The sequence below is a fragment of the Pavona decussata genome, unplaced genomic scaffold (assembly GCF_977016875.1).
Source record: "Pavona decussata unplaced genomic scaffold, jaPavDecu1.1 SCAFFOLD_19, whole genome shotgun sequence".
Classification (NCBI taxonomy): Eukaryota; Metazoa; Cnidaria; class Anthozoa; order Scleractinia; family Agariciidae; genus Pavona; species Pavona decussata.
Window position 1 is genome coordinate 1,799,574 of NW_028145442.1, and position 12,927 is coordinate 1,812,500.

The following is a 12,927-nucleotide window of genomic DNA, read 5'->3' on the forward strand; positions in this document are numbered from 1 at the left end:
GAGAGATGTAGCTAGTATAAAACTTTGAGACCTAACTGGGAGCGGCCTGTTAAAATGCAAAACTATGCCCTATTGTTTAACGAAATGAGACAGACTCAGTCGATAATAATAACACTCAGTTGTTCAGTTGAACTACTGCACTTCTGCTCTTCTGTGCAGGCCGCCGCAGAAGCGCCACAAGAACATGGTTGGTCTGCTGCAGGATTCGAATCACTCTGTGCGTTCCTTCAGATGACCCATTCGATTCGTGTCAATCTAATGCACTGGTTTGCTTTACTCTTGACAGCTCTAGTTGCTTTTTCCAAAAGAAAATCATGTTAACGTTCTCGAGTACGGTCCAATGTATATCGCTCCAGTGGCATAAGTCTATTAAAAGCGAAGTTTTTAATTTGACCGAAGGGAGTTAATTTTGCGGGGTTTTTTTCTGCAGGAACTAATTTTTTTTTTCAATCCTCAAAATCCGCAAAAATTAGAACCCGCAGAATTTTCATGCTACACGGTAATCATGTTCCGTGAAATGTTTAGCCTGGGCTTTTAAAAGATGCATCCATCGTCCAGCCATTGTTAGATGAATCAGTCCAACATCATGATATAAAAGTGTTGAATATAACTTTCTTGGATGACCTTCTACGAGCGAATGAACTGAAACAATTTTCCGCGTCGTCCAGCATTGCTGAATCCACTGGATTCAAAATGGTGGGTGAAGCGTTGGATTAATCGATTGGCCACCACTGTTTTTGGATCATTTTGAGTTTTGCCATTCGATGTTTACTGCGAAGTTTAATGAGGCCAATGACGCGGATCGGGCTAAACGAATCCAACATTACAGCACTCAGAACTTTGAGCCCCCTTGTTCAACTGCTACCCGGCAGTAATAATTAGGGCAATAATTAGTTACACGCGATACACCTTTAAAACACATGGAACGGAGGCGGATGGAGTTAATAGGCAAACGATCCAGGATACTCAAATACTGGTCAAGATGTCGGATGAAACGCACCATTGACTCAAAACTTGACATTTAAAAGACCGACTCTCATTAGTTTTGGGTGTACAAAGCTTATGCAGTCCGCACAGATCTGGTTATGAATTCACGAGAAGTGACGTAAATAATTTTTTTTATATATATACGAATGCGGCTTGGAATTTTATTAACGACAAAGAACGTTTGTCATAAGCCAAATCGTTCAAGCAAACCTCTTGCTCTCCATGATTTCCCAATTAACGGTCGGGCACTCTTGACTACTGAGTACAAGGAGACGTATACTTGCTATAAGGACTCAGCTGTACGGTCCAACTCATCCACGATCGAGTCACCCCGCCGGCATAGCTCACGGGTCTAGCGCCCCAACGTGACTGGAAGGTCGTGAATTTGATGTTAATTCGCTCTGGGGACTTTGGGGGTTTTCTGAGCAAATTAACTTTGGAAGTATTGATCATTCTTTAACAAAAAACTCTTATAATTCAAAGAATAGTGTACTTTAAGCCTGGTAAATAAATGATAGATCCAGGGGTATTTTTTCAGTCAGTGATACAGGCAAGCATGTACAGAAGTCGAACGCATGGCCTCCTCAACTTTCAGATGCTCTTGACTACTGAGCTACAGTAATCGGAAGGTCACATGAGGTTCGACTTCTCTGTTGGGGAACTCGAATTTTCGCGTTTCGAGTATGTCTGTGTCATTGACTAAAAAATACCTCTAGCAACATCTTTTTTTAATACTATAAATCTTCAACTCAATGCAACATATATGTAAACTACTGTATGCGGTTCTACGGCGAGAACGATTATGTCCCAAGATTAATAACGAATCGTGTTCTTTCACTTGAGTTATTCTTGGCTCTCCCGTTGTTCGGTAAGACAATTTTATCTTTCTTACCGAAACTTAGTCAAAACGTCATATTCTGGTTTTCTACAAAACAAAACTAAAAAAAAGGCCCCTCAGTTGATGTCAAAGTAATTCAATTTTTGTTTAATCAAAAAGTGACACTGTGTCTAACAACAATCACGATCCTCCACAAATTAGATACGTTTATTTCTGAACACTGAATTGTTGCTAAGAGAATGTTTCACAAATGAGCCGAAAGCGGTAAAGGTTTAGACCTTTTCTTCCTATTTTGCCTTTTCAATAGCATCACGTAACCCTTCAATTTTTACATTGCTCCGTACTTATACATTTATTGTTAAATAACACGAACTAAATTTACACTGATGATGTGACTATTTAAGTGTTATACCGCTTCTAAACAATTCAAAGCTTGTAGATGAAGATGTACTTTAATGGCAATAAATTTGCGTTTAATACGGAATGAAAGGCGATCAGGAGAAAAACTAAAAGTATTAAGATTTTAAATAGAACCTAAAATTTGGTATATTGTTGAAACGATTTCGACCATCCAATATATCGCTTAGGGACGCAAGCGTACCACAACAAAATAAAGGAAGTATTTTTGGCTTAACCTAAACAAAACTTAATTAATCCCTAAAGGTCTAATATCTAATATCTTATTATCTGTTCTGAGAAGAGATGACTACAAGATGCAACTATTATGAAACTGTGAATTTAAAATTATCTTTGTAAAAAGTATGATCCTCAAACGATTTATTCAATTCCATAAAATTAATTCAATGGCAGCGAATTAAAATCGAAGAAACTAAAGGTGTTCTCTTTTGTCCCTCCCGCTTGTAATCTTTGCATACTGTTTCACCATGGCATAAATAGAACCAACCTTTGCACATGGGCAATTTTCGTGCAAACAAATGAAAAATGTTTTTCACTTTACACCCATAGCGAATTTATCAAAAGGGAAATTATAACGTCCTATCGGGAGATCCAATACCGTGTGCATGCCCTCATCTCGATTCTGTGTTTGTGCGGCTAAAATTGTATTCAAAAAAGTGGACGGGATTTACATGATAATCTACAATTGTTGAAGTCAACAAAACATGTGACTCGTATTTTCACCAATCACACGAGAGAGAAAAGAGCAAATATTGCATAAGTTTTTATGTTGCCAAATCACGTGTTCCTATCTATAGACGTTAAAGAAAAACATGGCGCGTCGCTAATAACAATCCCTGAATCTAATGTATGATTCTTCTCGGAATAAGTTGTGCACTTGAAATGCATTGAAATGCAATTATCTAAGAAAGAAATTTTTATGCTACAATCACAATGCTCGAAAACTCACCCATGAATGACATCGAAACCCGGATTAAAAGCGATTCACTAGCACAAGGCTAGAAAAACAGGCTAAAATATCGTGACATTTTCACGGATACCATGATATTGAGAAGAGTGTTGGGTAAGCCAACACTTAATCTTTAAGTGGTCGAAAAGTTAAATTAAGCCACAGTTGCGCAAATGAAAGTCAATTTTTCGCGCCAATATCGTTTTAGCCGAATGTTTTTATGCACGCAGGACAAATTAAAATAGCAACATATAAAAAGCTTCTTGGCTTGAATTATTCATTCTTACTTTCGAATTGGCAGAGTGAGCTGCTGTTCCCTAAGCATTTAGCTAAAAGCTTAGCGAAAGCAAGTAAACAAGAATCCGACTGATAGAACTGTCTGGCAAAAACCGAATAAATCAGTGGAGAGGCTTGACAGCACCAACATGAACAACTCATCCGACTTTAACACAACCGTTCCTCCTAGATCAAGCCAAGGATTTACCCTCTTCGATCCCACATTCAAGTATACCGTCGCCGTTTTTTACATCTTAATTGCAGTAGTGGCAGCCGTTGGAAACTTTTTGGTCTGTTTTGCTATACTGGCAAACAGACAACTTCGGAGCAATCCAACAAATCTCTTCCTTTTATCCCTGGCTATCTCGGATCTTCTCACAGCAACTTTAGCAGTGCCGTTCGAGGTAGAGTTTCTTTTTCTTCAAGGCTTTTGGAAACATGGAAAGATAATGTGCATAACATATATCACCGCCTACCTCATCACTGTGCCCACCTCCATTTTTGCCCTTCTGGCCATCAGTGTGGATCGGTTCATGAGCGTTAAAGATCCTCTGAGACGATTTCGCCGTTCACAGTTTTTGACGCGATCGAGAGCTTTGATTATCATCAGCATCATCTGGATCTACAGCATCATATGGGCTCTTCTTCCCATCATGGGTTGGCGGATAAAAGGTCTAGAGCCGATATACCAAGGCTTTTGCATGGTTCCCTTTGCCCTGGTGTATAATATAACGACCAGTTTTATAAACTTTACTGTGCCTCTTCTTCTCACCTGTGTGTTTTTCATCTTGGCCTTTGTCATTGCCTGCACACACCATAGAAGTGTGCACAGACTCAGTACACAAGGCTCTCGACACCCTTCCAAAGACGAAGCAAAGGTCTACGTAAAGAACCTAAGAGCGGCCAAGACAACTTCAATGTTTGTGGCAGCGTTTTTCTTCTGCTGGCAGCCTTACACGTATTTCAGCATTGCCTCCAATCTGTATGGCGGTGAAAATTGGAGGCCATACCCGTGGAAAGTTTACGCGGGGCTCCTGATGCTTGGTTACCTCAACTCGGCGCTCAATCCATTTCTGTTTGCATTCCAGAACAAGCGATTCAAAACCACGTACCTAAAGTTGTTCGGTTCGCTCAGACCTGCTTCGGATCCTAGATCAACAACACGACGCCGCTCAACAATTTCACAGAGCCTTTCCTCTGAGATTCCCGAAATGGAAAATAAAGAGGTGCGTCTTCAGTCGATGCGGCAAATGCGACCAACGCCACAACCTCCAAAAAAACATGGCAGGGATGTTTAATTATGATTAACATGAAACAGAGAAACATCGAAATTTGACATTTGCCCACCCAAGATACGCTGTTTTCTCCCAACAGGCACTAGCTCAACACAGCTGTAATTATAAGAATGAGTCGTAATTGGATTGACTTACTTCGCATGCTAAGTGATACCTCTCGGTTGTTCAAAAGCCGATTAACCGTAATCCAGTATTAAACCAAAGATTTCTTTTATGTCATTGAAATTGTCTTTAAATAGGGGAATAGTCATTATGTGACGTGAACTGCTGGGGAAAAAGTTCTTTTGGAAAAAGTGTCATTGATTAATTTTATTGGTACCATTTCACGTGATGCTTATTCTAGTTGGATTAGATCGTTTAATAATAGTGCTTAGAACTACCCATCCACCAGTCTAACGTTTGCCAATAAACCCTCCACTGTAAGAGGTACCATCAATTGAGTTCAGTTTTCAATATACAATCTTTTGAATTATCGATTAGGAAAAGGCTTTAGATCTCCTGACACAGATTTTTATTTATAGTATGTTCAGTTTTCCTTTTTTATTTTTTGGCTAAGCATTTGTATGATATCGTTTGCTTGGGTCCTCAAAAAGCTTAGTTTTGAATGTATTCCTCAAGAAAGGTCGCTGAAGCAGCCTTTGCTTTACGAAAAAATAATGCTGAAAAACGTATTTAGTTTTTTCAGAAGTTCTACGGCTTCTTGTACAGTAATTTGTGCCCGGAGGGTGGAAATCCTGTAATACCTTGTCGGTGTTTCACAACAGTCACATTGGTATATTTCTTGAAAGGTGGAACGGTACAAACGTTTGCCACAGTAAAACTCGTGCGAAACAATTGCAGAAACCCCGACAGAGCGAATAGCAGACCAACAGAAGATGGTAGATGATAGGTACTTTCTTTTAAATCCGCTATACCCAAAGTAAAAAGCTTTCATCATTTAGCTTGTCAGAAATGGCTTTTGTACGTTTTAACAATTGAATATTTGTTCGTAGTTCCCTTTGTAAAATTTAAGTTCTGCACGCGTGACCAGGCGTGAACGTTGTCGTATGGTTAGCAACATTCACCTGTGAGTATGTATATTAAAATAAGAATATGCGCATAAAAAGCTACTGAAACGATAGAATAACTCATTTACTTTACATTTTTAGTTAGTTTGGTTTGCTTTGCTGTATTATTGTTAGCGGCTTCCCGAAAGCACGACGACGACGGTAACGAAAAGGTGAAAACCACAGGTTTAATGAGCTAAACAATGGCTCTGCGTGTGCCTTAATTCTTTGACGTCGTCAGAAGTAGGCAATCAATTAAAGCAAGTGACACACTCGGACACCAACAGTACCTTACGCATGCGCACAGCCATATCACCCGGGAAGTGGCAGCCATGGACAGCTGTTTCGGCCTTGTTAGGCCTCATCAGCATGGCATAGCCGTCGGGCGAAGGCAACGTCGTCAAATGACCGAAATTCAAAGCTTTAAGGAGAACTGAGCAATCGACGATGAATTTTTCTTTCTCTTTCTGTACTTGAACACCGTTGGTGCCTTACTGAATTATGTTCCTGGATAAATCATTCACAGTATGCAAGTAGTTGAACGGGTAGATAACGTTAATATTTATTTCTGAGTGTTGTTTTTGTTGGCGTTGCCGTCGTGCTTTCTTTAGGTCCCTATTGCTTTGAAGGCAACAGTAGACATTTCCATAGAAACTACGAAACTTTGTAACTTTAAATTGGATGAAAAAAGCGAAATGAAATACCAAAAATGAACACGAGAAATGAAGATTTAACAAGAACACTTTTGGATTCTATTTGCAGAATACTGTAGGAGGCTTGTAAAATAAAATGAATTCCAACTGGTGTACTCGTGTGTTTCCATCGGGATTTCAGTTTTAAGGTGCTTTGTTCTGGTCACTCACCGGAGACTGACTACTTATAGTCATGCCGCAGTGTTTTCACTTTTTAGTCTGTCAATGAAATGATGAAACGTAAAACCAAATGCGAGGCTGATCGGACAGCTATATAGGGTAATTGTATTGCCCATTATTTCGCGTGAGACAGAACTAATCTTCTTATGGGGCTGCAAAAAAGCTAAGTAAAGGTAAAAACTAAATAAAACGGTTACAATATTTAAAATGATACTAATGAAAAGATGAAATATGATTGGTTGACAAAATATAGAAAAGTACAAAAGCCTCTATAGAAACTTAAATATAAAAAGATTTTAATCTAATATTAAGTCTATTTGTAAAGGGACTTGTGATGTATTTCAGTTCTCAAAAAATCAATGCCGGAAAGCTTTGGAGAAACGTCCTGTCGTAGTGTACTACCATTCACACTAAATATGTTAGACTTGAGAATGATGTATTATTTAATGAATGACACAGGCATACTCGGAAAAAAAATCCGAGTGCTCCAAACAGGAGTTCCATCACATTTATTCCTTTGTGTATATGCCACACATGACATAACAATCCTAGCAGTATACAGGATGTTTGGCCCATGAACCTAGTTTAATGGCCTTATCTCCCACGTGTCTCCTGTAGCTCAGTGGTAGAGCATCCGAACAAGTAAGCGGGAGGTCTTAGCTTCGACTCCTGATAGTAGCACTCGGATTTGCCTGTGTCACTTACTGAATAATACATCATTCTCATTTGTTCATCAGGCTTAAAATATTCCATCACATTTATTCCATGTTAGACTTAGATTCACGTCAAGATCAGGTCGAAGTAATGATTAGGTGAAGGAAATCTGAGAAGAGCGGGGCTGCCCAATCAGAGCGCTAAGTACTAACTAATGACACGCAGGTATACCCTGACTCTGTCCTCCATAGTTAACATAGTTCTTGGCTTTTACTTGACTTACCAAATATTGTGAAGGGTTGGAGACTTATTCCGGAAACCCTCTGCTTGTACATCATAGCTGATGTGACACGCGAACTGAACAACCACCTCAAGAGAAGGCTGATACCACAAAAGGATGAGGAATCTCTCTGGGCACACATGGACAACTCAGTTTTTGAAGTATGACTCACCAGGCCACATCCCTGACTACTCCCACTATACTGGCACCCATGTACTGACCTCGGACATTGAGAAGTGTCCTCATGAGATTGCAACAGGCATTGAACTGAAGCTGTATGCCCCACTGAACTAAAACACCTTGAGGTCCGTTTAAACTGTTTTAACATTCGGTTCAACATGCGTTCAACACTTTGTTGAACCAGATGTTGGGGGGCGTTTGAACACGTCCTCCAACATTGTTGAAAGTATAAAAAATGTTAAAGCTTGTTGAAAGGTCGTTGAAAGCGTGTTGAATCAAATTTAAATCGGTTTAAACTTTTGTTCAACATCCGTACAACATTTCCTTTGTTCTCAAATATTTTGAATGGTATGGAAGCCGTTTGAGCACACCGTTCAACAGTTGTCCAACATTTGCCCAACATCCGCGGAACTTTTGTTGAACGAATGTTGGCCATGAGCAAATGTTGAAACCGTTTAAACGGGTTTTTATGGCCTCCACTTGAAGGAGCTGGTAGAAGAGCGCAATCATGGCAACTGATTCATGGTAAGGTACCACATAGTCACCCATGTAACCCTAACCCTAATCCTAAACTAACCCTAACCTTCCATATAGTCACCCTTACCTTACCATGAATTATATGACGCAATCACTGTGGAAAGATGATTAGAAAGCGTGTTCAGGAAAACAAGGAGAAATCAAGGCGAAAACAACTCCCAGAAGAGTCTAGAAAACCTGGTTTAATTAGTAAATGGTGAAGAAATCGCCTTCAACTGGCAACTGTCGCAATTTGAATATTTTCTGACAATCTGTAAGGTTTTTTTTCCTGATTAGCCTCTATTGTTATGGTAAACCAACATTGCTGCCACGCCACTGTCATTTACATCTCTTGGGTCGCAGACACTCCATAACAGGGGAGAAATCTATGATAGCTCGACTTTTGAAAACGTGACCCGAACACATCTGTAACTCTCTTTTTATTTAACAATTAGATTATGAGCTCGCAATTTCTATCGCGTGATCGCCCTCATCAAGTATGACGCATGGAAATCGACAGCAAACAATCTAATTATTTTACCTACAGAAGCAACACCCCAGTTTTGCAACTTTTTCATAAATGCACAAAATGGGAGTCAATAAAGCAGACAAAAAAACTTACCGTAAATGTAACAGTCACATATAATTTAGTGATGTTTGAAGAGATTCCTTTTCATTTTCTTACGATGATCTTTTTCAGAGTCACTCGAACATAGGCAATAACTGAAACCACATGCATTCCTTCATGTGCCTATTTTTTGTATGGGGGCCGTTTTCAGAAGGGATTTTCTGACAATCCAAACGGCCTTTCAAATTTTAGGTCTTTCCTGAAAAAAATCCGTTTCAACTTTGAAAATAGGTCGACAGGAACCATTCGCCCTTTGAGTTTGAAAACTACCTGTTGAAGTTGTGTTTGAAAATGGCGCGTCTTGGGTCGAAGAGGTATTGTCATAAATTGTCATAAGCACACGTCTGTATAACAAAGGATGTCAAAACTAACAATAACCCATTCAAGAAAACCACTTGACTGTAAAATATTCCAATTACCGCGAAGTTTAAAAGTGTTCTTGTTGGCACAGCTGGTTCATTCGAAAACCTGTCGCGCAATGAACCAGGAAAGCGAAAACGTAAGCGATCGGGAGCGCTTTTCAGAGCTCTTCGAAAACCCGATCCACCCGTTGTTAGTCAATATTGTACCTCCTTTTGTTAGCGAAAACAGCCCCATGTTTCACATCGAACTAAACGGCGAAACAGTTTGGAGATTGAGAGATGTTTGTGGGCAACGCAGCAAAGTGTTTGCATTTCTGCAATCAAGTATTCTGCCTCTCGGCTACCGATTAGCGGAATCTGCTCGGGAGCGTATTGGGAGTGCGTTGGCCGAGAGTATCAGGAGGTTTTGGCGAAAGATACAGGGCAGTAAGAGTTGCCCTATGCAAAAATAGCGTGAAGCTGATGAATCGGTCTTGAAAAACCCTCGATCTGTTAGACTACTGAAAAATAAAACACTAGTTACCGGTACGCACTTATTCAGCAACAGTGCGAAGATGCGGTATTAGAAAACAATAGAACGAACAATAGTTCGTGTGGCCTTTGTCTTTTAGCTCCGCCCTGACAAGTTGATCAGCTAAACGGTATTCCCTGCGGAGCAGTGCGCGCGTAAATTTAAACCAATGAGAGTCATTCAATTTACGCTTCACCGCTAATTTTACAGATCTATAATTTTTGCCGTCCAGTAAGTAAATGCCCCAAGAACAATAGGCATTCTGCGTGATGGTGAGTTATATCATCCACACACTCGATCAGTAAGATCACCTCAACTTTTCCTCCTGATTCTCCACACGCTATCTTTCCATTTCCAAAAACCGAACAAGCTAGCGGTCTTGTAGACGCGCTAGCCCGCTCACCATTATTCTGTGTCTTGCGCCACTGCAATGTACATGGTCAGCGGCTTACAACAAGGCTACCACTCGTTCAGATCGATTAGACAACTTCTGAGGACCAGAAATCATTCGTTTTACCAAACATTTGGGTAAGACTAAACTGCTTATCGTCAGTTAAGTTCAGGATAGTTCATGGCTGAATTCTTGATCGATAAGTGGCGTTCTACAGTTACACTTTTGACATAACCGTACCTTGTAATGAACACTCGTCCTAATCTCATACCCAGATCTCCCACGGTCAGGCGGAGGGGAGATCTGGTAAAGTTCGATTTGAGGCCTGGAATACGGGCCTGCACAACATCCTTTGTCCACCGTGCTGAATGGCCGCCGGCTCATAACTGTGATCATTCCTGGTAAAGTTTTCGTTTTCGAGGGTGCTCTTCGGAACGTTCTTCGGTCCAGAGGACAACAAAACTTGAAACTTAAACCAAAACGAAAAAGGCTCTAGGAGAGATTGCAATCAACAAGCGAAGTAAATCACTTTTTTACTCAGATTAGTTCCTACCTTTTGCCACCATCTGTGATGAAAGCTGTTCCGAGAACAAATCCATCGTAATTCTGCTTTCTCTACTGAAGATCAACGTGCTTATCGACGATCAATTAAAAAGACTTAACTCAGCCGGAGTAAGCTGTACCAGTTTTCGCCTTAGATGGTAACTGTATTGAAGATACTGTACAGGCAGGGAAATGTCACATCATTTTTGTGCACCCCAAGGTAATGTAACAGTTAGCAACAGACAATGCAGAGAGTTCTTGTTGTCGAAGCTTTATTAGAAAAATTTTGTGGTCGTTGTTGTAGATGAGGCACAATAGAGTTACTGATTGGTATCTTGCTGTTAAAATTTGCATTGGAAAGTCAAACGGTTCATGTGATATTTTCAATTGCAAAGTTTCAGAAATTGTGGTCTACCAGTGATACGTTAAAATTATTTCTTCTCTTTGTAGTCTCTTCAGCTGATTTGGCCGCACAAATTTCTCTTCTTCCATAAGTTAATGGTTTAAATTTCCAAACCAAATGGATTGTATAAATGCGGCAGGTTTCTTATACAGGCCAAAGGACACAACTTCAGGTCACTGTAATAATATAATTTTATATGAACCAGCGCCCAATTATGTCCAACATTAAAATGCCTCAAAAATGGAAGTTTGAATTTCTTTTGGGAAATCCACATCTGGATTTGGGATCTGAAGAATGTTTTGTTTACTTGCAACATGTGAGCAAACAGAGCAAGTTCCTATGAGTTTTCCATTAGATTTTTATTTGGTAGTGACGAGCTTTCCATTTCAGTGGTTCTTGATTCACCTTTATCATAACACTTGAAAAGTTTTCATTTGAAATATATGTTAAGTTTAGGAGACATACCCCCTTAATTGCTTCTTTGATGACAAGTTGATGAAGGTTATAATTTTACACATAGGAGTCTACAGACTCGAAAATTACAACCACATAATACACAAGTGTAATAACATTTGACTCTTGATATAAAGAACAAAAGTTATTATCTGCATTTGATTTGTAAGGCACAGTGAGCTGCTTAAATAATCATTGTTGTACTGAGTATAATTTGTTTTATTTGTTCATGCATAGAGGATGATACACTAACAATACAAGGTTCTTTATGTCCAAAGCAGATACGTGGACACTCACCTCTGATGGGATCCTTGATTTTAGAGTAGAATGGGAGATAAATAGAAAACAAATAAAAAAAATATTTCCACTATTTGTTTCTCTGTCATGTCTTTGTGTTCAAATGAACTGTCAACCATTCCTGCAGCAAGACAGCCATCACAGTAAGCTGATCTTCAGTCACCATCCTTAAGTTTTTCATAACCTGATGGCCTTCCATAGCCAGGAACTAACCGAATTTAATCAAACTGTGAGACACAAACTCCACTGCAGAAAAGTGTCTGTCTTGGATGAAAATTTCTTGTTGGTGCCAATTCCTTGAGCAAAAAAAAATTCTTGCATTGATATTTGCACCCATGCATGTCAAGTCCTATATTTTCTTAATATTTTAAGACCAGCAACACAAAATTATGTTCAAGGACTTTTTACACAAGCACATAAAAAATATCAGAACAGTGAACCTTGAACCTTTAAGCCCCAATAGTGATCAGTATCAAATTTCTCCTAATAATATCAATGCACAATCAAGGTTTCCTAGCCTTTAACACATTTAATATTGTAAATAGTTTATATATAGGAATATTGTAATAGTAGGAGTATTGTGTGTCGTCTATAATGTATTTCTGTTGTATTTTTCTGTTAATAGCAAATAAATTGAATTGAAATTGAAATCATGAGATCATTAATAGTGAATTTTTTTGATATTTCACGAACCTCCTTTAGTTATAATGCTACTATGGAAAATGGACATGTAAATACGAGCCATATTGTTAGTGATTATCACCGCTTCTTTTATGCTTCGTCCTTCCACCACTCAACGCTTCAAAAAGGGCTTAGTTACTTGAGAATCCCTTTTGATTCAGCCTTCTCGTTATCCATTTTCTGGTAATTATATTATTCTAATGGGAAGAATAACAACATCCCAGTGAATGACTATGTTTTTTTTTTTATTAATTGCATCTTTGTTCAGGTGGCACAACTTCAAAGCACAGCAAACTAGGAACACTTTCCTCAGTATTTCCTACAGCTAAGATTGTTGCATAAAAACAG

The 12,927-nt window shown here is 39.2% G+C and overlaps 1 protein-coding gene and 2 long non-coding RNA genes across 3 annotated transcripts in view; 1 reads left to right on the forward strand and 2 right to left on the reverse strand.

Moving 5' to 3' along the window:
* Positions 1-2,885: 2,885 nt before the first annotated feature.
* LOC146486986 (histamine H2 receptor-like) lies at positions 2,886-6,612 on the forward strand. The gene has a single exon (XM_085091390.1). It carries the CDS (start codon positions 3,617-3,619, stop codon positions 4,763-4,765), a length of 1,149 nt encoding a protein of 382 aa, XP_084947516.1. The 5' UTR covers positions 2,886-3,616; the 3' UTR covers positions 4,766-6,612.
* Positions 6,613-10,458: 3,846 nt separating this feature from the next.
* LOC146486987 (uncharacterized) lies at positions 10,459-12,527 on the reverse strand. Its single transcript, XR_014858067.1, has 2 exons — positions 11,899-12,527; positions 10,459-10,694 (listed from the first exon to the last, which is right to left on the reverse strand). It is a non-coding gene; the product is annotated as an uncharacterized LOC146486987 (long non-coding RNA).
* Positions 12,528-12,873: 346 nt separating this feature from the next.
* LOC146486988 (uncharacterized) overlaps positions 12,874-12,927 on the reverse strand; it is a 1,840-nt gene continuing 1,786 nt past the window's right edge. The window contains exon 3 of the long non-coding RNA XR_014858068.1: positions 12,874-12,927. This exon is cut by the window's right edge and continues 726 nt beyond it. This is a non-coding gene — a long non-coding RNA (uncharacterized LOC146486988).

Coding starts and splice junctions, on each gene's coding strand:
- LOC146486986 (XM_085091390.1), top strand. CDS start 3,617: ATGAACAACTCATCCGACTTTAACACAACCGTTCCTCCTAGATCAAGC.